General features: G+C 39.9%; 1 protein-coding gene across 1 annotated transcript in view; it reads left to right on the top strand.

Moving 5' to 3' along the window:
• The first annotated feature begins 929 nt into the window (after positions 1-929).
• Positions 930-22,667, top strand: part of STPG4 (sperm-tail PG-rich repeat containing 4) — a 57,546-nt gene continuing 35,808 nt past the window's right edge. Inside the window, exons 1-5 of the mRNA XM_045054179.1 lie at positions 930-1,093; positions 2,959-3,018; positions 4,406-4,663; positions 18,069-18,133; positions 18,347-18,401. Of these exons, the coding sequence (XP_044910114.1) occupies positions 1,031-1,093; positions 2,959-3,018; positions 4,406-4,663; positions 18,069-18,133; positions 18,347-18,401 (501 nt within the window). The 5' untranslated portion in view covers positions 930-1,030. The remainder of the gene's footprint in view (positions 1,094-2,958; positions 3,019-4,405; positions 4,664-18,068; positions 18,134-18,346; positions 18,402-22,667) is intronic.

Below are 22,667 nucleotides of genomic sequence, written 5' to 3'. Positions count from 1 at the left end.
TCCCCCATTGGATTTGGTAATTGGGTCACTGGCTAGTTCAGCAAATCCAGTTTTAATAGATGTGTACACGTGTCAGATTAAGATGGTTTTAGGAAAGTATGGGAGGTGAAAGCCTACTCTTGAAATCTGTGAAAGTTAAGGAGAAACTTTCTGGTACAGTGGTCAGTGGGGTGCTGGAGCAAGACCCGGATATGAACTCTGCCGCTGCCACTTGTATGCGATGCCCAGTCAACTATATATGCTAACCTGCCCAAGGAAGCCTCGGTTTCCTCACCCATAAAATGGAGTTAGTATTTGTTAAACAGGGTTGTTATGAAGATTGAATTAGAGTAATGTGTGAAGTACTTAGAACACCAGAGGTTCTCCATAAAATGAAATTATTAAGGTTGAGGGGAGAGTTTGTAAAGATGAGGATGTTTATAGGTTGAGAAGCTACAGGTAGAGGTTGAAAGCGAAAAGAATCTGTCAGAAGAAAGGGTGGTTCTTGGTGTCACAGCTAGGGAAGTCCACTGTCTCTAGTGCTCGCTCCTCAAATCAAGAGGCAGGAGAGACACCCCCAGAATTTCAATCCGGAGGAGTTTAGAAACAACCTGAAAAAGTGGGTGCTAAGGCTGATTTTCGCTCTAAAGCTGAGTATGCCTACCAAGCATACCGTCTCCCTGCCTGGGGGTGTGGGGTGGGGGTAATCTGGGAAAAGGACGGTGGGGATTAAGGTATGCTCAAACTCCCACAGTCTTTTGTAAGCCTTTCTTGGCGCAGCTACCCACCCCAGGGCTCTGTGGCGCCTTCAGAGCCCTGTAGACTTTCTTACTGCACACGTGCGTGACAGCCTCGAACGGATTTCCTGTGCGCGAGGCTGGGGCGGGGCCTCGGTGTGTCCGCCTCTCATCTCACCACGCGACGCGAAGCTGGCGGTTTGCTGGTGGGTCCCCTGCGCAGGCTCAGGAGCTCGCAGACCCCAGGCGCCTCCGGGCAACCGGACGCCAACCACGGCGGAGGGAGCAAGGAGGTTGCCGTGCACCAGCCAGTTATGGCCTTCACCTCCAATACCCTAAGGGAAGGCCTGGGACCTGGCAGTTCGGTGGTCACCTCGGTACAGAAATCCTCCCCCAGGCCCCCCAGTACCCACTAGTATCTCCTGCTGAAGTCCTCTGCACCGACTCCCATGTCTCTCTAATGCTGGGCCCTTGCACCCCTCTGTTAGTTCTTCCTATCTTTCCCTTCGCTCATACCTACCCGTAGTCCTGTCTTCCTGATCTTTATCTGAGGTCTACTCTCTATTTCCTCTTCCTTTGCTCTCTCTCATCCTTCCATTCGCCCTTTGTTTTCTGTATTTTCTTTCCTTCCCTACTACTAACTGCGCTGGACAGCCGCTTTAATTTTCTTAATTTCCCCCTCTGCCTAGAGAGGATTGGTTTTTCCTTACTTAGTCTGATGCACACGTTTTTGCCTCTGCCTCCTATTTTAGTATTTATAAAATACTTGAAACTACCTGCGTTTAGTGTCTGGGGGAGGGATGGTTAGCCTATCTTTTGTAAAAGTGATTCACCCCTAAATGAATTTGAAGTGATAGATGGGTGGAGTTTAGATCACGCCTGGGGCAAAACAAAGCAGTGTCTGCTGAGTACCTTCCTTAAGAAGTACCATGTTTACTTCTCCCTTCTTCCTGCTTATTTTCCTGGTTCTAGGTAGAGGTGGGAGACCTGTCTTGACCTGCCTGAGAAAGTTAGATTTCTGTGACTTTAAATGTGCAACAGAGAAGATTCAACAGAAATCGTATAAAGGGAACATATAGGAAGAAATTCAGACAGCAGTGTATGTTGAAACTAGCTCAGGGGTACTCACAAGTAGAGTGAATATAAGTTGCTAAATAGAAAGAATGAATTATATTTATATCAGTTTACTGATTAGATTATTATTTCTAATGCATCGTTGCTTTAAATAACTTACATTTTGTTGTTATAACAAAAGCATTATAAATGAAAGTACAATTCAGTATTTTAATGACTATACCTTGTGGAAATAGCACAAAAGGAAAAAAATAAACAACTGTGTTCTGTTGATGGTGAGGCAGAAACGAATGTGGAATAGTAATAAATGGGTATAGAATACTTACTATGGAAGACAAGAACATCCTTGGAAACTAAGGAATATCAAAAATAATTTGTTTTTTAACTTGGCAGGTGAGATGTTAAAAATAAAAGCTACTATTTTTGAGTACTGCTTGTGGGTACAGGTCTTTAAATGTATAATGCCTTATTCTCGTGCCAACCTTGGTATGCCTTATTTATATACTCCTAAGAGGGAGTTAAGGCTAAGGGTTAAGTAACATGCCTAGTCCTCCTAGCTAGTAAGTGGCAGAGTTGGAGTTCAAGCCCAAGTCTGTCTGGCTTCTCTATCATTCTGCCTCTTTAAGTGTCACAGCTAGCTGGACAAGCTGAGAGAACTGGCTGTATCATATTTATATGATACATGTTTGGTAGTCTTTGTAAATCCAGGAAACGGCAGTTTTCAACATTTGCCACATAGCCAGGAATTTGTATCCCAATATCAGATTAATTTGGTGACTATACCCTTCTACCTTGAACTCCCAGCACCATCACCTGAACCATAAGCATATTATAATAATACAGTTTTAGATCTACATAACTCTTTCCTTCCTAAGAACACCACATTTTGTAACATCTGATTTGCCTTATGACATCTCTGGAAGATGAGATTATTTATTACTCTCATTTTTCCCAAGGGAATTTAGATGATTAAAACCACTTCAAATCATAAAATAGCAATTTGAGGAAATATTATAGGCAAAATTTATCATTATGTAGCTTTCATTTTAATTCAGGCTGACCAATTTGGTACAGGTGTTGATTTCTTCAAGCAAATGTTTTATAAAATATATTTAACTTCCAGGGATCACCTCTCAAATGATTAAGCACATTTTATGTTTGTTAATAGAAACGAACCCGGAAGACATCATCTTTTCAAAGAGAAGGATGGTGGAGAATAGCATTACGAGTATGTATGTATATTTTCATTCTTTCTATTCAAGTGATTCTTATTCCTATTGATATTTTAACCAGTCCTTACCCTTTAGGTCGCTAACAATTGTTAGAAAACAGTGGACCTCATCTCATATTTATAATTTTAGTATCAGCATATGACTGACAAACCAAATTTAATTAAATTTAATTTAAATTTTGGATGCAGTAAAAAGTAAACCGGGAATCTAGGTGCTTTACAGGATGTCTAGATGAGGTCAATGTAGTTTATGATGGTGGTGAGATTACACAAGAAAAAGCCTCCATTCTAAAAAGGGGTGTGGGTTTCAGTTTGTTGTTGTTGTTGTTGTTGTTTGGTTTCAGTTTTTATCTTAGTTAGATGGCAAAGAGCCTATGAGAACTTAACATGGTCAATGTAGGAAAGCAAGGTGATAATATATCAAAGAAAAATAACCAGGAAATTCCCCCTTTCAAGAGACATCATTTCTGTATTGTAGAAATATTTTCTATCCATACCCTTCAATAACAGAGGGACCCATAGGTCAAAGCCGTCTTGAAATTGATTTTAAGGGTGGAACCAAGTGCAAAGTCAGTTACAAAACAGAAGTGACTAAACTTTCAGGTCTGGCCATTCAACCACACTGTGGTTGGGATTTGAAAGTACCAAACCTCTTATGGGACCCATCAGATCACATGATCTTCCCATTCATCCTCAGCCTCATGTTCTTATTTTTTAGCTTCTCACTTGAGAGCTAGAAAGAAACCTGTCGTTATCTATCAAACAGAAATAGGCTAACTTTTTTTTTTGTCAAGAAACTGTCCTGAATGGTTTCACGAGAGATCTGACACTTCTAGTCCAACTGCATCTCAAGTTTTAGTATCTCTGAGGTTACTTTTTAAAAAGTTAAAACTTTGACTATGGCCATGACCCATTTGCTATATAATTCAGCAATTGTCTCACCAAGGAAACAATCATGATTCTCTGGAAATATTGTTCTGTTGAGGGTGTCTACTGTATTTGATAAAATTTTATTAAACTTTAAAACAGAGAAATGCTCCTTAAGAGTGACCCTTCTGGGGTGCCTGGTGGCTCAGTTGGTTAAGCGTCTGATTTTGGCTCAGGTCATGATCTCATGGTTCGTGAGTTCAAGCCCTGTGTTGGGCTCTGTGCTGACAGATCAGAGCCTGGAGCCTGCTCTGGATTCTGTGTCTCCCTCTCTCTCTGCCCCTCCCCTGCACATGCTCTCTCTCTCTCTCTCTCTCTCTCTCTCTCAAAAATAAATAAATGTTAACAAAAAAAAATTTTTTTTTAAATACTAAGAGTGACCCTTCTAAGAATGATGCTTTAGGGGATGTTACCCATTCACATACTGATCTGAAAAAATGATGTCAATTTTCCACAGAATACACCTATCCCTGGCACTTACCACTTGAAAACTTTTATTGAAGAATCCCTATTAAATCCAGTGATAGCAACCTACAATTTTAAAAACGAAGGAAGAAAAAAACCATCTCTTGTGCAAAGAAACGATCCAGTACTAAATGACCTTCCCCTGTATGTACCTCCTGACTTCTTGGACTTGTTAAAGAAGCAAGGAGCCACTTACTCATTTAAAGACAAACCACGGCCAAGCCCCAGCATGCTGGTTTACAAAGATCAGGTAAAGTGCTACTTTTTGGTGGGAAAGCTACTCAGAACCCCTGAGGAAAATATTCTATGTACTTAGAGCGCATCTTCCCCAGGAGAAATTGCAAACCTTTATGATGCTTTATTTTCTACAGAAATCAAATGAGGGCTGCCTAATATGCAAGTATGTCCAGCAAGATCTTTCCCTGTGATGTCTCCTTCACCTAAGGAGAATACATGGGGACAAGTTATTCCCTCTCTGGGTATTGTTGGCAGGATTCCCCCGACTTGGGGGACTTGGGGGGCTTCTGAGATCTTATCTGTGATTGGGCCATACTTCTGTTCTCTCAAGCAGTTGATGCCGGGTACCCTCTTCTTTTAACAAGAAAAGTTTTCCAGTGAGTAGTACCCTTTAATTAGAGTGTGAATAGACCTGGATCCCATAGCAAACATTTTTCAAAACTTTCTTGTAGAAATGAGCACTGTGGTACCAAGAAGGTCAGAGTCTACTCTCTGCCCCGCCAGTTCATTCATAACATTGATAGTAGACAGAGTACTCCTATGCTTACAGCCCTGTGCTAGGTTCTGTGCAGGGGAGATGTTCCTGACGGGGGAGTATTTGAGTAACAATACAAGAGCAAATATATCAAGTGCTAAGATAAATAGCATGGCAAGAAATGCCAGGGGGAGTTCAGTGTAGGCTGGGTTCAAAAGCTGCAAGGCTCCCTGGATTAAGTAGGACCCAAGCTGGACCTTGAATAATACATGACATTTATGTGGCTCTTTATAGCTTATTGTGAGTTTCCACATGTAATCTCTCAGTTGTTCTTCCCCAACATTCTGAAATAGGTGGAACAGATGTTATCCCCATTTTATATGTGAAAACCGAGGTGAATAGAGACTAAGTCATTTGTTCAGAGGCATGTAGCTGATAAGTAGATGACGCATTAATTTTTTTTTTCAACGTTTTTTATTTATTTTTGGGACAGAGAGAGACAGAGCATGAACGGGGGAGGGGCAGAGAGAGAGGGAGACACAGAATCGGAAACAGGCTCCAGGCTCCGAGCCATCAGCCCAGAGCCTGACGCAGGGCTCGAACTCACGGACCATGAGATCGTGACCTGGCTGAAGTGGGACGCTTAACCGACTGCGCCACCCAGGCGCCCCGACGCATTAATTTTAACTGAGGGTTTGAGCCCAAATTTGGTGCTTTTTCCAGTGTGTCTCCAGCCATGAATGAGGGGCAGGGTTTGGATGGGTGGATCCAGAGTAGGTGTTTCAAGGGAGGGGCATAGCATTCTTTTTTTTTTTTTTTTTTTTTTTTTTCAACGTTTATTTATTTTTGGGACAGAGAGAGACAGAGCATGAACGGGGGAGGGGCAGAGAGAGAGGGAGACACAGAATCAGAAACAGGCTCCAGGCTCTGAGCTATCAGCCCAGAGCCTGACGTGGGGCTCGACCTCACGGACCGCGAGATCGTGACCTGGCTGAAGTTGGACGCTTAACCGACTGCGCCACCCAGGTGCCCCGCATTCTTGAAAGCCTGTTCCAGACTGGCAAATGCAGAGTTGTGACTCGGCCTTTGGGACTTGGGACTTTGGGCCTCCCATTTATAAAGAGGCCACCTGGGGCTTCTGGGAGGGGCACCTGGATGCCTCGGGTGGTTAAGTGTCCGACTCTCGATTTGGGCTCAGGTCATGATCCCACGGTTCGTGAGATGGAGCCCTGCGTCGGCCTCTGTGCTGAGAATCCGGAGCCTGCTTGGGATTCTCTCTCTCCCTCTCTCTCTGCCCCTCCCCACTCTCTCTCTCTCAAAATAAATAAATAACATTTTTAAAAAATTAAAAAAGAAGCCAGTAATAGTATCAGTCTCTACAACTTTTTTGGAATATTATTGCAATAACCTGAGAAGGAATGCATTGTAACTGGAGGTTGAATTAAATACAAGCAAGGGCTGTGGTTATGAAGATAGACAAGAAATTTTCAGCAGGATGAGCACATATCATAGCCAATATGTAAACCCTTCTTGTTGCTTTGCAAATTATAGCTTTGAACCAGGACAGAATGGTAAGTGTTCATTGGGTAAATCTTATCCTGTTTGCTTCAGTGGATGAATACAAACACTAAAGTATGCTTAGACTTTTATGGCATGGTATCAGTAACTGTGCTACATATGAAACCATTCTGGCCACCTCCACTAGAAAACCATTCTTCCTCATTCTCCACCACCATTCACTTCCCTTCTACTTCCTCTCTTCTTGCTTTTAGGAGTTTTTGAGGGTAGATCAAGACCCACTACTGAAAGGAGAAAACATAGAAGGTTGATATTAGGCAACATTTAAACCTTTAAAAGACCAAAAGAATTTGGCTTACCCAGAGGGAGGGATAAAACCTGAAAACACACTCTTCCTGTTTCTTTTTCCTCTGTCTCTCTCTCCACCTCCCCCAAAGGATTGTACTATAGAAACTGGAAGAATTCAATGTTTTCCTAATTTTCTGTTTGAAAAGTATACGATAATGTTCTGAGGGGGAGAGCTGTTGAGATGTGACATTGTTTACTCACCAATAAAATTCATAATTTTATGAACCAGAACTCTGGCTTTTAAAAAACCAGAACTAAGTATAATAATAATTTGAATTTGAGGTAAATAGAATATACATTGTTGTTATTTATTAAGACAGAACAACATTCTCCAGCTTCACAATTTTTAACAGTATATTCACTTTATACCCATTAGTGCTGCTTTTTATTTGTAAGAACGTTTTTACAGTTTTCAACACCTTTATTCTGAAGCATGTAATTCACTGGAGAGTCTATATCAAAGACGCTTGTCATATATATGTGTGCGTGGGTGTGTGTGTGTGTACATGTGCATGCATATGTGTGTGTATACTCATCTATGTCTGGCTCTTTCCAAAGAGTATTTGAGATGGCCCTTCAATTTTTACAATAATTCTTTTTGTGTTTATTTTTGAGAAATAATAGATTATTATTGTAGGACATGTACAGAAGTGGGGCCATGTGTCTCCCCATTTGTAGTGTGATGACCTACCCTTTGCCCGGTCACTGCTCATCCTCTGCTAGCCCCTGGGTTCCTTTCCCTCATTTCTGGATGATTTTAGCTCCTTCACACCACCACTGTCTCCTGTCATGATTTCAGGACACCCGTACATGATCTTCCAACAATCTGGCTTCTCGGTTTCTTGAATTCTCCTCTGCCTCAGCTCCTGACTCCTTAGAGTTTTTCAAGATCCATCATTTCAACTCTCCCCAAGCTCAACTGTGTGCAACCCACTATTATCACCCTCTCCTAATCTTCTGTCTCACTCACCCTAGCACCCCAACCCCAACAGTTTTTCCATCCTTCCGATCTGTAATCCGTGGATCCTCCTTTTCACTGCCTCTGACTTTCTGATGTTTTCTGTCTTTGCAAAGCTGCAGTTCCGAGTTAATCATTAGAGTTTCTCCCTGTGTACACCCTCAGTTCCCTTGCCATGGTGGCTCATCTTATTTGTCTGGCAAGGCCAGGGATTTAACACTGGTTAAATCCAAGTCTCTGGGAACTTTGTACTTGTATCCATGTAGCCGAATGACTCATCTCATTTTAAATTCTTCACCTCACCTGGCACTGAATGGACTTCCCTAAGTGTGTGTTCTCTGCCACTCTTGTGGGTGGCTTTATCTCACATCTCCCCTCTTTCCATGCCCCAACTCCTCTTCCTCAACCTTTGTTCTCTCTTCTCACCTCTTCAGCCCCTCTTCCCTCACCTCTTCATGTTGGAGTGTCTCTGGCACTCACACATCTTCCCTATCTACACTCACTCCCTTGGTGATCTCATTCAGTCCCGGGGCTTTGGACACCATCTATTGCTTTGAGATTTCCGAATTTATATCTTCTTCCCAGACTTCTCTCTTAAACTCCAGATTCATATATTGAACTGCCTTTTTGATTTCTGCACTTGTGTGTCTAATTCAGGGTTTCTTTGGACAGGATAATTCCTTGTTGTGGGGGCTCTTCTGAGCTTTGTAGGATGTTGAGCAGCATTCCTGGATAATTAGTTTCCATTAGCTAGTTAGATGCCATTATCGATCTCCCCCTCCCAGTTGCAACAACCAAAACTGTCTCTAGACGTTTCCAAGTGTTCCCTGGGGGTGAGGGGGAAGTAATAAAACCAGCCAACCAACCAGCAAACTAATCCACCTCCTTCCTGATTGAGAACCTTTGTGATAGTGGGCGTGATCTCTGACTGGTTGTCCTCAGGGTCAACAGGTTTATTGTGAAGTGGCTTCATCTTACTATATTCTCTCTCACTCTCTTCCTGCCCCACTGGTCTCCTGGCTGCTTCTTGAGCTGGGCCCTCCACCCCAGTATCTTTGCACTGGATCTTCCTTCTTCTGGAATGCTCTTATTCCAGGTTATCTGCATGGCTCACTTCATCTCCTTCTTCAGGTCTTTCCTCAAGTGTCACTTTCTCAATGAGCCCCATTTAAATTGGCCACCTGATGGGGTGCCTGGGTGGCTCAGTCAGTTGAGCGTCCAACTTTGGCTCAGGTCATGATCTCGCGGTCTGTGAGTTTGAGCCCTGTGTTGGGCTCTGTGCTGAGAGCTCAGATCCTGAAGCCTGCTTCAGATTCTGTGTCTCCCTCTTTCTCTTCCCCTCCCCCACTCATGCTCTGTCTCTGTCTCTGTCTCTCTCTCTGTCAAAAATAAATAAACTTAAAGAAAAATTTTTAATTGGCCACCTGACACTCCTGACCTTCTCTACCCTGGCCTTATTATTTTTTCTTTAGCACCTATAGCAATCAATATACTATATAATTTACTTGCACTTTGTATTTATTATTATTTTATTATTTATTATATTTATTATTATTATTTTATTGTCTGTTTTTTCCCATGAGAGTGAAGCTTCATGAGGACATGAATATTTATCTGTTTTGTTCACTGTTACATCTTTGCCTCTAGAACAGTGTCTGATGGTTAATATTTGTTGAATGTGGAATGAATGAATGATTACCCAAATATCTGAACTCTGACTAGGACCTACTCTCTTTGTTTCCTTTGATGTGCGATTTTCTTTGACTATGTGTATTTGCTCATTGCTCCTCAAAACTTGTTTTCATGGATCCTAAGATCCAAGATGGAAGTGTTTTCCTTCAGTTTTTGGTTCTGCTGATATTTTGGGGAGCTACCAGTATGGTGCCACTTGAAATGCACTGCTTATATGTTCTTGGATAGTTCCAATGATGGGAATTTGGACTGGAATCTGTGAAAGGGACCACCCCAGGGTTACACTTTCTCAACGATGGATTTTTTTCCCCTCTTCCAATTCTGCTTAGCACTGTGGCAACTCTTTCTACAGACCCTTAACATTGGGTGATGTGGGAGAGTTTACTTTCACGAAGTGCTCTTTTAGGGCCTCCAAGTCCTGTGGGTAGGACTCCCATTAGATCACCATCATTGATGGGCCCAGGCTTTGACCTCTGGATCCTTGTAGAACTCTGAAGTTCCCTCAGTCCCTCAGACACAGCTCGGTTCTTCTGCTGAGTTTGGTCTGGACCAGTAAACTTTCTCTGGGCAAAACTAGGCCACAGTGCCTCTCTGGCTTTTTGCTATGTCTTGGCTTGTGGTTCTTATGATTCCTTATTGTATTGTTAGCAGTTGCATATTGTTTTAAAAACTCTATTTGCTTTTAATATTTTATTCCTCATTTCCATAGTCGTCTGCAATGGAAAGTTTATTATCCAAATAACCTAGCTTGCTATAAATAGAAACCAGATCTGTTTTTTCCGCTTAGAAATAGACTGAATCTTTTCCACACCATTATATATTCTCTACATCATTTTATTTTATTTTTTAAATGTTTATTTATTTATTTTGAGAGAGAGAGACAGAGAGAACGAGTGCACATGTGAGCATGCACAAGTGGGGGGAGGGGCAGAGAGAGAGGGGAGAGAATCCCAAGCAGGCTCCATCTCACAAACTGAGAGGTCATGACCTGAGGCAATATCAAGAGTCGGATGTTTAACCAACTGAGCCACCCAGGTGCCCCTCTCTACAACATTTTAAATAGCTGCATAGTATTCTACTATATGGCATATCCTAATATATTCAACCATTTTCTGCTGTTAGTCATAGAGTGGAATTGTTGGGGAAAGGGTATATATGTATCTAAGTCTTTGGAGATGCATTGCCAAAATTCTCTTACAGAAAAATTGTGCTAGGGGCACCTGGGTGGCTCATCTGGTGGAGCATCTGACTCTTGATTTCGGCTCAGGTCATGATCTCAGGGTCATGAGATTGAGCCCCGCATTGGCTTGGAGTTGGATGTGGAGCCTGCTTAAGAGTCTCTCTCTCTCTCTCTCTCTCTCTCTCTCTCTCTCTCTCTCTCTCCTCCTTTGCCCCTCCCCTGCTCATGTTCTCTCTCTCAAAAAAATGAAAAGAAAAATTGTGCTATTCTGCAGCTCCATCTTACAGGATACTGTAAGTCCAGTGCCATTTTACATCTGCTGTTTGTTTTCAACTGGAAACATGAATTAAATGGCTCGAATGAGAAAATTTTTAAATATAAGGTTGAAATCAATATGCTATGGGAACTTCCAAATAACCTGAAGTCAGCAAAGTCTGTTCCCAAGTTTCCCTACAATGCACAGGACAGGGAGAAGATGGTGACTCTGACCCAGTGTGTAGCCAATGAGTCAGTAATTGTGTGGCTTCAACACTCTTGCATCAAAGGGTAAAAATGAGTCATATTCTCTTATAATCCAATTGAAATAGTCTGTTTTAAAAATGAACAAAGGATGTGAACTAGCAATTCACAGGCATACCAGTTACTAAACACACACACACACACACACACACACACACACACACACACACAAAACCATAAAGTGATGCTTGGCTTCAACTAATAATGAAATAATTACAAAGGAACAAAAGCAGCTAGACACAATTCTTTGCCTGTCAGATGACCAACAATTTAAGTTTGATGATACCCATTATTGGCAAAGAGGGTACAGAAGCATATTCTCATACACTGTATAATACAAATTATTGCAAGTATTTTGGAGGGTAATTTGTCAGTTTCTAGCAGTGTTTTAAATGCACATAGTAAGGGATTCCACTCTCAGGAATTTACAAATGGTCTTACAAAAGTACAATGAGATGTTATACACAGTACTGTAGCATTGTTTATAATTTTATTTAATCAGAGGACTAATTATATAATGGTACATCCTTACAGTGGTATATTGTGCAACCATTAAAGATAATGATGTAAATCTATATGTGTTGATATGGAAGTATCTCCAAGGTATATATTATTAAATGAAAACACACAAGGAACAGACAAATATTATAGTATAATCTCATTTGTATGAATAAAATCAAATATACATATATATAATGTTAAATGCATCCTTCCTTTTCTTGAGAGGTACTTAAGCAATCATTAACTGGTTTCCTCTTGAGAAGTGAGGGTTACATTACATTTTCCATTTTAAATCTTCTCTTATTTACTTCCTCTAGGTTGGGAACGTTTCAGTGAAAATCACAAACAAGATTTAAAATTGCTTGAAACTTCTGTCTAGGTTAGCTTTAGCCTTAGAAGATGACGCTCATGTAAAAGGAAACAAACTTGGTGATTCGGCCTTTCCCTACCCCCATATCGTAAGGAGGGGGCCAGGCTGGAAAGGCACCCCTGTTAACTTAGAAAATTAGCCAAAGGATCCATTCTAATGTGTTCAAAAGACATCCTTGAACAGCTGATTGGGAGACTGAGGTTGAGAAAATCTGGTTGATACATTGATAGTTCTTAGCTGTGTTTATAGCTTTGATGCTATCTCTGAAGACATGTTAATATGAAAAGCGTACCATGGTAAAAGAAATGTCTGATGGAAATTTCAATAGGATGGTTTTGCATTGAGCAAAATATCAACGGAGAGAAACGTTGCGCCCAAAGAGGGGCTGGCAAGTAATACTGTAGGGAACTCAAGAGGTAAATGTTGGGATAATGAAGAGCAAAATGTAGATGAGACAGTTCGTTGTTCAGTTAAATTTAAAAAGTGGCCCTCAGAGTTGGCTCATTTAGCAAATATTTTTTGAGGTTAAGTTCTCAGAGAGTATCTGCAAGGCAAGGCAGTAATTGCCAAATATGCAAATATGTCAAGAAAACAGCTAATGAAAATGATTTTTGAAAAATGGATATGGAGAACCCCTCTCAGGAACTGGGACGCATTTGTAGTTCTTAGGGTTCTTTTGGAGCTGATGAAAACTACAAGATACTGGCATAATTAAGAACAATATCATTGCTATCATGAGGCAGACTTCTTTTTGAGAAAGTCCTATGTTGTCTATTTCTCAGACCCAAGTCTGAGCAGTGAATCAGTGATACTTTCATATGACATAAGAGACTTGACTTCTCAGAGATACATTTGGTGAAATTTCCACCAATAGTGCTTAAAAATATTGCACCTGCTAGCCCATTCACTTCATTCACCTTATGATTATTCTGGTAGGGATTCTAAAGGAGTGAAAAATCTGTTTCCTTCTGTCCCACCTATTTATAGATCTGGGTTTTCAAAATATTGTCACACCAAGGACCTAATAAGTAGAGTTGGATTTTTTTTCACTTATTCCAGGTTTCTGACATTGATGGTGCTGGTACCACCCAACTGAATTAAGTATCCACACTGAGATCCTGCCCTATTTTATGATCCCAAGATTGTAAGATTTCTGAGTGCCTAATCAATGTGAATTGAAACAATTAGCTAGAGTCAGGTCTTTTTATGGGCACATAGTCTATATTCTCTGAGCCGTATCTTACAAATGAAGAATTCAGAAGCATATGTTGGAATTAGGAAAGTATGTGTGCGTGTGTGCGTGCACATATGCATACACATACATACATACACACATATCCATTCTTTTTGAGTTATATATACATATATATTCCATTAGACTCAAAGATAATGGAACCACCCAGATAGTTTGCAACAAGTTCAGCAATACACAGAGAAACAGTCTCTTATGTAAGGCAGCTATTTAAGATTTTATGGAAAAAAATCAGCCCTCTCTCAGCTATATCAAATAGCAAAGGATGGCCAATGCCAAATAAAATAGGATAAATATAGAAGCTATGGGTAACCAATATTCCTTTCTAGATTAATGCTAAGAGTTTTTCCATGAGTACTTTATTATGTAAATCTTTTGTGATTGCTGAATATAGAAAAATAAACAGCTGCTTAAGATTTTTTCTTAACTTTTCAGTTCTCTTTCTCATTTCTCTTCCTCTGTATGTTTGTATATGTGCATGAAGGAGAGAGAGCACAAGAACAATGAGCATAAACCATATATGCACAATTTAAAGTAAATAGAAAGGAAATATACATGCAACCATCATCAAAATCAAGAAATAAAATGCTGTGGCCCCCAAGAAAGTTGCCTGCTTAAAATACATTCCTGTGCTTCCATGGTGTCATAAACAAACAAACACGTGTTTGCTTGGTGTTTATTATGTCGAGTGAGCAATGAAGAAGGCACAGGTGCATCAGGACAATGTATATATTTCATCATAAAATCTGTATTTACGGTTATTATCACTATATCCACAAAAAGCTGCCTCTGCAATCAAAATTGTATTAGGATGTGAAAGACAGCTGTGGGGTGAGATAGAATGGCTGAACTTCCATGTGGCAGGTGATGCCAGGATATGGATGCCTCATTTTCAACAAAGGCAGTATTATACGTTTAAATCTGATTTTAAAATAATAGGGGGTGGAAGAGATTGTTCATTTCAAGGAATGATTCTTCCCAGGATTTCTTAATACAACTCCTCCCTGCCAACTCCTTCAACATAGGCAGTTCTGGAGGTCTGGTCAGTCTTCCCCTGGCTTCTCCTTATCTATTCCACTCTGTGTGTGCACCAGCTCCTGACACTCCCTTATGTCACACACTTCTGGGCTATTATCTGAAGATCCAGGGACAGTGGAGTCACCCAGGTAGTTTGCAGTAAGTTTGGCAGTAGGTAGAGAGACAATCTCTTCTGCAACATTCCTCCTTAAAATGCCCTTCCTTGGCCCTCTCGAGGAAGTCCTGCCTTCCCTAAAACCGCACTCAAGTCTCACTGTCTTCTCCATCTTTAGATCACCCAGATGGATTTATTTATTTATTTTCCCCTGGCTTTACTGAGGTATAACTGACAAATAAAATTGCATATATTTGCATGCCTCATGAAATGATTACCACATCAAGTTCATTAACATATCCATCACTTCATATAGTATTTTGTGTGTGTGTGTGTGTGGTGAGAACCCATAAGATCTAGTCTCTTAGCAGTTGTCAAGGATACAATACAGTATTAACTATAGTCACTGTGCTGTACATTATATCCCCAGAACTTATTCATCCAGTAACTGAAAGTTTGTACCCTTTGACATTCGTCTCCCCATTTCCCCACCCCCAGACCCTCTCAACCACCATTCTACTCTATGTTTCTATGAGTACCCTTTTCTTTCTTTTTTTTTTTTTTAAAGATTTTATTTTTAAAGCAATCTTTACACCTAATGTGTGGCTCAAACTCAAAACCCAGGGATCAAGAGTCACACACTCCAACAACTGAGTGCACCAGGTGCCCCTATATGAGTACCCTTTTATATCCCACATATAAGTGATATGAAACAGTATTTGTCTTTCTCTGGCTTACTTCACTTAGCATAATGAGCTCCAGTTTCATCAATGTTGTTGCAAATGGCAGGATTTCCTTTTTTATTGTTGAATAATATTCCTGTGGTAGGTAGGTAAATAGGCAGATAGATAAATAGACAGATATTATGCTCATTTATACACACACACACACACACACATATATAATTTATATCACATATGTATTCATTATCCATTCATCCATCAGTGGATATTTGGGTTGTTTCCCTGGCTTGGCTATTTGTGAATAATGCTGCAGTGAACATGGGAGTCAGATATCTCTTCTAGATATTGATTTTGTTTCCTTTGGATATATACCCAGAAATGGGATTACTAGATCATATGGTAGTTCTATTTTTTAATTTTTGAGGAACCTCCATACTGTTTCCTATAATGGCTGTATAATTTTACATTCTTACCAATAGTGCACAAGGGTTTCCTTTTCTCCACATTCTGACCAACACTTGTTATCTCTTATCTTTTTGATAATAGCCTTCCTAACAGGTGTGAGGTGATAGCTCATTTTAGTTTGATTTGCATTTCCCTGACAATTAATGACATTGAACACCATTTCATGTTCATGTTAGCCACTTGTATGTCTTCTTTAGAAAAATTTAGGTCTTTTGCTAATTTTTAATCAGATTATTTGTTTTTGTTTTGCTACAAAAACTCATGAGTTGTATGAGTTCCTTATTATTTTGGATATTAACAATTTATAAAAAAAAAATCCAAAACAATCATTGCTAAAACCAATGTCAAAGAGGTTTTCCCTGTATTTTCATCTAGAAGTCTGTGGTTTCAGGTTTACATTTAAGCATTCAGTCCATTTTGAATTAATTTTTGTGAGCAGTGTAAGATAGGGGTCTAGTTTCATTCTTTGCATGTGGATATCCAGTTTCCCCATTACCATTTATTGAAGAGACTATCCTCTACCCACTGTGTATTCTTGGTGCTCTTGTTCAATATTAGTGGGTTTATTTCTGGACTCTCCACTCTGTTCTATTGGTCTATATGTCTGTTTTTATTCTAGTACAACACTATTTTGATTACTGTAGCTATGGTTTAAAATCAGGAGGTGTTATGCCTCCAGCTTTGTTATTTATCAAGATTGCTTTGACTGTTGGCAGTCTTAGATGATTCCATATCAATATTAGGATTGTTTTTTCTATATGTATGAAATACGCAGTTGGAATTTTGATAGGGATTGCATTGGATCTGTAGATTGCTTCGGGTAGTATAGGTATTTTAACAATATTAATTCTTCCAGTCCATGAACACAGGATATCTTTGCATTTATTTGTGCCTTCTTTAATTTCTTTTATCAGTGTCTTACAGTTTTCGGTTTATAGATCATTCACCTCCCTAGCTAAATTAATTCCTAAGTGTTTACTGTTTCTGATGCTATTGTAAATAAGATTATTTTCTTAATTTCTTTTTCAGATAGTTCATTGTTAGGGGTGCCTGGGTGGCTCAATCATTTAAGCATCCAACTTTTGGTTTTGGCTGGGGTCATGATCTCACAGTTGGTGAATTTGAGCCCTGCATCGGGGGCTCTGTGCTGACAGCATGGAGCCTGCTTGGGATATCTCTCTCTCTCCCTCTCTCTCTCTCTCTCTCTCTCTCTCTTTCTGCCTGTCCCCGGCTTGCTCTCCGTCTCTCTCTCTCTCTCTGTCTCTCTCAAAAAATAAATAAACATTAAAAAATTTAAAAAAAAATGGTAGTTCATTGTTAGTACATGGAAACTCAACTGATTTTTGTAAGTTGTTCTGGTATCCTGTAAATTTACTGATTTATTTATTCTAACAGTTTTTTGGTGGAGTCTTTAGGATTTTTTATGTATAAGATCATGTCATCTGTGAACGGGAACAGTTTTGCTTCTTTCTTTCCAATTTGGATGCTTTTTATTTTTTTTCTTGCCTAATTACTCTGGCTGGCACTTCCAATGCTATGTTGAATAGGAATGGAGAGAGTGGGCAGCCTTCTCCTATCCTGATCTTAGAGGAAAGCTTTTGGCTTTTCACCATTGAGTATGTGATATTAACTGTGGGTCACTCAGTTGGGTTTAATCTCTTCCTACCCTCAGTCTATCTTTTATAATTTTATTTATAGTATTTTATATTAGAATTGTTTATGTGTGTGCCTTCTCACTCCTGCTGGTCAGGGACTATTGTATTCCCCATTACACCCAGCACAGTTCTTTACCTACAGAGCAGGCTCACTAAATGGTAATTGAAATGGATTCGTTGAATCTAGTACATTTAAAATATGATCAATTTTACAGCATTTTTCTATGCATCATCTCAGGCATACTGTCATATAAATTTATGAAGAAGGGGCCCTGGGTGGTTCAGTTGGTTGAACATCTGACTTCAGCTCAGGTCATGATCTCATGGTTCATGAGTTAGAGTCCTGCACTGGGCTCTCTGCTGTCATTGTGGAGCCTGCTTTGAATCCTCTGTCTCCCTCTTTCTTTGCCCCTCCCCTGTTCTGCTCACTCACTCTCTCTGTCTCCCAAAAACAAACATTAAAAAAAATTTTACCATGAAAAGTGAGCATTGGTTGAATGTTTTGAAGCTCCATCTTTGAAAATGTATTTTTTCCATTATTAAGATAGAGAATAAATTATATAATGCTGTATGGTCATAAAATAAAGGATTATGAATGACAGGTAATAAAATAAAGTGAGCTTGAGACCTGTATTAATCTATTTTTGGTGTCCTTGTCCATTCTGTGTAGTCAGTTAAGCTTTCACCAGGGCAATACGATCTACTTCCTGCACCAGTTCCCAAGCACGCTTCCAGGTAATTATATACTTATTAAGTTGCTTTTAATAATTTCACTCATGCCTTTTTATTTACATACTTAACCAATACTAATGGCTTTTAAACCTCATTTATGCCCGTCATATCCAGATTAGCATTTTTAAATATTTAGTGAGAGATAGGGAATAAGTTAATAAAGTTCTCACATTAAAAAACAGATTTAGAATATCATCTTTTCTTTTTTTAATATAGGAGCTTCGTATTTCGTTCTGCAGTTCAAAGATTTCCAACAAGCTGCTTCACTCCTGTAAGTATATTGTAGACACATAACTCCTGATGAATTTGATGTTTAAAACATGCAATGGTTCATGTTGAGATATCAAGATTAACCTTTTGTTCACTGTAGTAGATAAGCAATGAATGATTAATGTAATTGATTTAATATGTACTTAAAGTATAGCTGAAGATATACTAGGGATTTCAGTGTAAGTAGTCCATTTGTGTCAAGTTATAGAATAAAAGTAAAGACTTCTTTATTTTCTGTAAGTCTTGACTCCTATCACCTTCTCAGTGAAGTCATCCTTGGTCACCTGTTCAGAATTTTCTGTGCCTCTTCCTTATTTTGTTTTGTTTTGTTTTGTTTTGTTTTCTCCATATTGCTCATTACTATCTGATACATTACACTTAAACATTAATTTCTCCTGTTTTATCTGTCTCCCTCACTAGAATATAAGCTTCATAAAGGTGAGGATTTTGTCTGTTTTTGTCCTGTTTACATAACATGTAGAAAAATAGCTGACACATGGCATTTATTGATTTAATTGATTGATAAAGTCAGAGATATTTGATAGATCATTATATTAACAGCAAGAAGGAAAAGTATCTGTCTCTGGTTTCTTTCCAAAGTGTGAAAATGCCTACCTGTTTCTACAAGTTTCCAAATATATGTACATGTGTTATGATAAAAATGAACTCCTTTAGATAACTAACTAGTAGGATGCCAAAAAATAAATAATTATATAAACATTTTGAAGGATTAAGGAAATATGAAATTATTTAGGGATGGTTTGATGGACTTGAATTACCTATTTGTAACTAGAAACTCAGGGGAAGAGAAACATACAGTGAACATCCAAAAGGGGAATTTAGATAACAGAGTTCAGAAACAGACCATAGACTATGTGAGATTTTTATATTTGATAAAGATGGTGTGTCAAATTAGTAGGAAAAAGGAAGAGCTATTTTATGCTAGACAATTGATGAAATAACTTAGAAAATTAAGTTAGATTCCTCATACCACATATTAAAATGAATTCATATTGATTAAAGAATTAAATACTTTTGAAACCATAAAACCAGAAGAAAACATATTGGCATATATCTAATTTTAGGATAAGGTAGATTTTCTGAGTAATAGCAATGGATGAACTGCAAAGGAAAAGAAGTATTTGATTCCACCACATTTAAATTTTTTTGTATATCAGAAAACAAACTGTAAATAAGTAAACAGGAATTAGGAAAATATTTTCAACATACATGGCAGATAAAGGGCTGACAGCCTTATCTACACTTCTCTTAACACTCTATAGGAGGGACCCCGGGTGGCTCAGTCGGTTAAGCATCCAACTTCGGCTCAGGTCATGATCTCATGGTTCATGAGTTTGAGCCCCGCATTGGGCTCTCCACCAATGCTGACCGTGTGGAGGCTGCCTAGGATTCTCTGTCTCTCTCTCTCTCTCTCTGTCCCTTCCCCCCTCTTTTTCTCTCCCCAAATCAATAAACTTAATAAAAAAAAAAAACAATCTATAGGAGAAACATCAATAGAAAAGTAAAACAGGTAAAGGAAGTGTGAGAAGCTAAAAGGTTAATTGAAAACTGTATGTGGGTGGTGTGCTTGGATGAATAATGGCGCCAAAGCTGTGTCTGTGTCCTAGTTTTTAGAACCTGTGAAGGTTACCTCATGTGGCAGAAACTGTCCGTGTGATTATGTGAAGGATCTTGAGATGGGGGGATTATCCTGGATTTCCAGTGGACCTTATATGCAATCACAGGTGTCTGTATAAGAAAGGCAGGGGGAGATTGAGAAGGGGGGAAGGCAATGTGGCCACAGAGGCAGAGGTTAGAGTGATGCAGCCACAAGCCTAGGAAGGTGGCCATCACCAGGAGCTGGAAGAGGTGAGGACAGACCCTTTCCTAGAGCCTCCAGAGGTATCCCTGATGACACTTTGATTTTAGTCCAGTGACACTGATTTCAGACTTCTGGCCTCTGGAACTATGAGAGAATAAAATTCGGTTGTTTTAAGTCACCAAATTTATAGAAATTTGTCACAGCAGGCACAGGACACGAACATAGGTAGAGATTATGTCCAGTGGATTTCACTGTGGATTGATGGGAGGAGGGCGTGGTTTTTCCTTTGGGTGTCCCTAGGCCTTTTCTCCCGGACATATCAGTAGCTTCAAAATGACTCCTCAGCCTCTGGCTTGGGTATAGGCCAGTTGCTGGTGTTCTGGGAGCTGAGACGGGGAAGGGGCTGGGAGGTCTCACCATTTTGTGTGTAAAGAGCTCACTCGATTCCTGTTTTTAGTGAAGGCTCCTGTCCTCAGAGTGCCTGGGGCTCCTGAGTCCAATTCTCTGGTGCAGTCTTCCCAGGAATGACCCCCCCCCCCCCCACCACACACACACCCTGGGATGCAGGAAGGGCGTGAGGCAGAGGGACCTAGAGAGGAGAGGTCTACCGGCCCTCCTATGTTCAGCCCCCACCACCCATTCCCACCTCACAGGGGCTCCTCGGGGCTGAAATTCCTGACCTTCTTTTGGGTTCTGTGGAGCAAATCAGCCTGCTCCTCTGGCAGGCCCTCTCCAGGTGCGTGGGCTTCAGCTCTCCCCACTGAGCCATATCAGGTACCATTCCTCCAGACTGCTTCATGTCTACCCCAGATATGTTATCTCTGCTGGCTGTTGTCTCTTCTCTTGGGTGTGTGTGTGGAATGGGGGGTGGATAGTTATGCCTTTTTTATTTGATAGGTGGAACAGAGACAGATGAATGTGTCTGGCTGGCTTTGGCAGCAAGAAGTCAAGACACGTGGATTTTTTTCGCTAGGTAATACTCTATATCCCCTGAAATATATTGTTAAAAAATTTTTTAAATGTTTATTTACTTTTGAGAGAGAGAGAGACAGACAGAGAGTGCGCTAGCAGGGGAGGGGCAGAGAGAGAGGGAGACACAGAATCTGAAGTAGGCTCTAGGCCCCCAGCTGTCAGCACAGAGCCCGACGCAGGGCTCAAACTCACAAACTATGACATTATGACCTGAGCTGAAGTTGGATGCTCAACCGACTGAGCCATCCAGGCGCCCGGATTGAAATATATGCTTTAAACGAATGCTGTGAGCTAATAATAATTTGTTTACTATTAGTAAAGAGGCTCAAATCAAAAATAATTTGATATTAGTTCAGGCTATATGTCCTGCAGGGAAAAGCAGCCCTGTACATGAAATAGCACAAGCCAGTTGATTCTGACAGTCTTTGCCTTTGTTCTCATCGCTTTTATGGAGGAGAAGATTTTTGGAGATCCTTATTCTGCCATTTTCATTGATGTCACCTCATCCATTCTATTTTATAAATAAATGTGATTCACTGATTTAGAACATCCTGTCCTTCAACAGAGTGAAAAGAATACTTTCATGGAAAATGTTCTAACACAAAGAAATAGCTCAGGGCTGTGATTCATGTCTGTCCTAAACATGCATTCCTACAGCAGAATGTGGGTTTGGTTTAGATCCACAAACTTGTAAACTACAGAAAGCAGACTCCTTTGATCCCAACAGTGGGAGATGTTGGTGCGCTGTGTTGAGTATGGTACAGAAATGCTGCCTACCAGGAGAAAATTCTCAAATGTTAAACCAATGCAATAATCTTTAGGCCATTATAATATGCCACTTAACCTTTATCTGAAAAACTCAATTTGATTGATTTCATCTTTCAGTTTAATTGTTCTAGAAATTAACATTATGATCACAGAACTGTTTAGGACTCTTAGAACTGGAAGAAACTTTATAAATAAGCTACAGCTGACCCTTGAACAACACAGATTCGAACTGTGTGGGTCCTCTTATATGTGGATTTTTTTAAAGTAAATACAGTACAGTACTGTAAGTGTATTTTCTCTTTCTTATGATCTTCTTCATAACATTTGTTTCTATAGCTTACTTTATTGTAAGAATACAATATATATAATATATACAGCATACAAAATGCCAATTGACTGTATATGTTATTGGTAAGGCTTTCAGTCAACAGTGAGCTATTAGCAGTTACGTTTGGGGGGAGTCCAAAGTTATACATGGATTTTCCACTGCTTGGGGGCCAGTGTCCCTAACCCCCATGCTGTGCAAGGGTCAACTGTACTCTATTAGGGTTGGTTTTGATGGTGATAACCATCATTCATTGACTGTTTTCTGGTGCAGGTGCATTTAATCCTCGCAGCAACTTGGTGGGGTAATATTTATCATCTCCGTTTCACAGGTCAGGAAATGGAAGTTAGTTTCCAGAGGTCACACGGTTTTTTAGGAAG

The sequence above is a fragment of the Felis catus genome, chromosome A3, assembly GCF_018350175.1.
Source record: "Felis catus isolate Fca126 chromosome A3, F.catus_Fca126_mat1.0, whole genome shotgun sequence".
Taxonomy (NCBI): Eukaryota; Metazoa; Chordata; class Mammalia; order Carnivora; family Felidae; genus Felis; species Felis catus.
This window is presented reverse-complemented; position numbering and strand designations above follow the sequence as displayed.